This window comes from Alosa alosa, chromosome 18 (genome assembly GCF_017589495.1).
Source record: "Alosa alosa isolate M-15738 ecotype Scorff River chromosome 18, AALO_Geno_1.1, whole genome shotgun sequence".
Classification (NCBI taxonomy): domain Eukaryota; kingdom Metazoa; phylum Chordata; class Actinopteri; order Clupeiformes; family Clupeidae; genus Alosa; species Alosa alosa.
Window position 1 is genome coordinate 10,533,658 of NC_063206.1, and position 2,975 is coordinate 10,536,632.

Consider the following 2,975-nt stretch of genomic DNA (forward strand, 5'->3'; position numbering starts at 1 on the left):
AGAACGGCTCCGAGAAGAAGCAGTCACCGCCACCATTGCCCTCGTTTTTCATTAGCGGTAACAACCATAGCAACAGCATCTACAATGGCAATGGCATCTACAACGGCAATGGCAACTGCAATAGCAGCAGCAACTGCAACAACGGTGGCAACTGCAACCGCAGCGGCAACTTCAACAGCTCTCTCGGCCTCTACAATGGCGACACCATCCTCTGTGAGAAGGAGAGCAATGGCAGCTGGGCAGACAGAGACAGCGGCGTGGAGGAAGGTCGCATGTGTGACTTTGACTTTGAGCTGTCCAAGGAGAAGAGCATCTCTCAGGAGTCTCTCACCCAAATCACAGGCTCCCTGCTCTCACTCGAACTGGACTTAGGGCCCTCCATTCTGGACGACGTCCTCAATATAATGGACAAGCCCCAACCCGGAATCAAGGCATAAGTTTCAGAGACAATTGGAGAGAGGAAAGGGAATTACACGAACTGCATGGCTATGGGAATAGATGTTTGGCACGGGCCAGGCAATGGAAAATAGTATGGCATACTGATGTTGGACTGTGGTGAAAAACGAACTCAAAAAGACAAGGAAGGGGGCAGACATTTTTTTTACAGAGTTTTTATCCTCATCCTTAGTTTTTAATAGAGTGCTGTTTGGAGGTTATTTCTCGCTCTGTCTGTCTACGTTTTCCTCTTGTGTCACTGGTGTGGGACGAGCCGGCATGATTACATTAACACAAAGTAGCGACAACACAGCCATCGTGCCTTTTATGTTGAGATCCAATTATGTGCAAAAAGGTTGTTTTGTGTGCTTAGAAACAATCCCGACTTTAGATGTAGACTAAAAAGGTAGCGAGTCTGACAAGTGTGGACACCGTTTATGCTTTCATGCACAAATACAATAATATGATATGACACTATGATAATATTTCTTTTTTGAGATATGCATATGTGTGATTTTTTTTCCCAAAGTTTATCAAGAAATGTTTTCATGTACATATTTATACTATTTCATTAACAGTGCTACAAGAGTGTGAAGTACACTTATGCTATTCTGTGGAAATAAAATAAAATGAAATTAGGATGTTTTTTTTTTCATGTTTTCTTCTCTAGATTCCAGTGATATTTTTTTTTCACTGCAACAAGGTGCTTTGTCATAGTGCAGACAAAAGTTTAGGGCAAGTAAATGAGGAAGGCAAAAAGGGAGTATGAGGTAAAATGGAAGTGAAAGAGCGAGAGAGCCAACGAGAGAGGAAAGGAGAAACGATGGAGAGATGAGAGAGGAGGAAAAGTGCAACAAGGGAAAACAAAACCCGTGAAAGGCTCTCTCTCTCCTCTGGCATTCCTGGCGTTCCCGGGGCCAGCCTGCCCTCTGTGATGTGCGCAAAGCAGGGGGGGGCGGCAGATCAGTTCATCACGACTCTGAAATGAGACGCCCGCACCGTTTGTTTGCTGGCCGATGGGCGCGGGACAGGAGGAGGGGACGACGGCATTCCCGGCATTCCAGGGTGGGAACACAAGTGCACAGGAACAGCCATAAATCAGCTGATTGAAGGCAAGGGTCACGGCAGACCCTCACTCAATCACACACATATGGGTACACACGCACACACACACACACACACACACACACATAGTCACATGCATGCTCTCTCTCTTTCTTTTTCTCTCTCTCTCTCTCACACACACACACACACAAACCAACATATCCTGCGAGTAACCATCACACAAACACATTCCTTTGTGAGGAAAGTTTGAGAATGGCATTGTAAAACTTAACTGCCCACAGGCATGGTTTGTTCTGCACAAAGTGATGCATCTTCTTCTCCCTTGTCTGGGGTGATAAAAGGTTGTTGACCCAGTACCTCTGAAAGGGTTCTCTGTCTATCTATGTACCCTATGTGTGTGTGTGTGTGTGTGTGTGTGTGTGTGTGTGTGTGTCATGGGAGGAGCCTGGGGGTGGTTGTAAGGGCAGACAGCTGTAATTACCCACGCCTGTAGCCTTAGTGACCCCTGTTCGAGAGTTCTCTTTTCTCTCCCTTACAGCTGCTCTCCCCTGGTCATAAGGTGGTTAGCACCAGGCTAGGCCCAGAAACTGCTTCAGTTGGTTGGTCATAAAAGGATGAATGAAAATGCATTAAATGGGGGAGATTATTCCCAAAGCCACTTCACAGGGCAACAGTAAAGCAGCTCCAGTGATACAGGCAAAGAGTTTTACTGCTATTTTAATTGAGGCTTATGTCACTGTGCTGGGTGCTTGTTCTTGCTTTGAAGTGTCACAAATCAGACACCAAAACCATATCCCACAACTCCCTCATTCCCCTTTCTTATGCAGCTGACTTTACAGGCTGTTGTTGTGGAGGGAAGATGTAAACACGGTGGCCAATTTCCATTGCCACATTCCACCCGAGTGTGTTTTTAAAAAGCCCAATGTCATGTGCAAAGCATTTGCTGCATTTGCTTGTTGTTTTGTAGCCCAACTGCGGTCAACCCCTCTAGAATCTTCCTTCAAAGTAGAATCCCTGCACATCCCATAATCAGTCACTCCTGGTCCTGTCTCACTGGAGGCACTGGGGTGACTCAAATCCTGCCTGAAGTTGCTGCCAAGGACCCCATATGAATGCATATATTGAGCTTGATGGAAAGTCCCTCTTGGGTTGAGACGTAAACACTGGTAAATAAATCACTGCTCAGACGATCCCGCCGAATGATGACCTCAGGTGGAGACATGCTATCAAGGTAATGACTGTGTTTGTGCATGCTATGCTACATTACTGAGCTAATAACAGTGTCCAGAAGTGCTCAGGCGTGGTTTGGTATGTATGTACTTTCAGGTCTTAAGAAAGGAAATGTGTGCATTTGGAAGGGTCAGGGCAGATTGAGGCCCATGCCAGGAAATCCATGCAGCTTGGAACACTCAGAAATAGCCATTGCCATTCAAATAGCAAAATAGTCATTCATAGCATATAAAGGCATAAAATCA

The 2,975-nt window shown here is 45.8% G+C and overlaps 1 protein-coding gene across 1 annotated transcript in view; it reads left to right on the forward strand.

The window, feature by feature from the left end:
• cdc42ep3 (CDC42 effector protein (Rho GTPase binding) 3) overlaps positions 1-1,078 on the forward strand; it is a 10,062-nt gene extending 8,984 nt beyond the window's left edge. Inside the window, exon 2 of the mRNA XM_048268950.1 lies at positions 1-1,078. This exon is cut by the window's left edge and continues 897 nt beyond it. Within this exon, the coding sequence (XP_048124907.1) occupies positions 1-437 (437 nt within the window). The 3' untranslated portion in view covers positions 438-1,078.
• Positions 1,079-2,975: the final 1,897 nt, after the last annotated feature.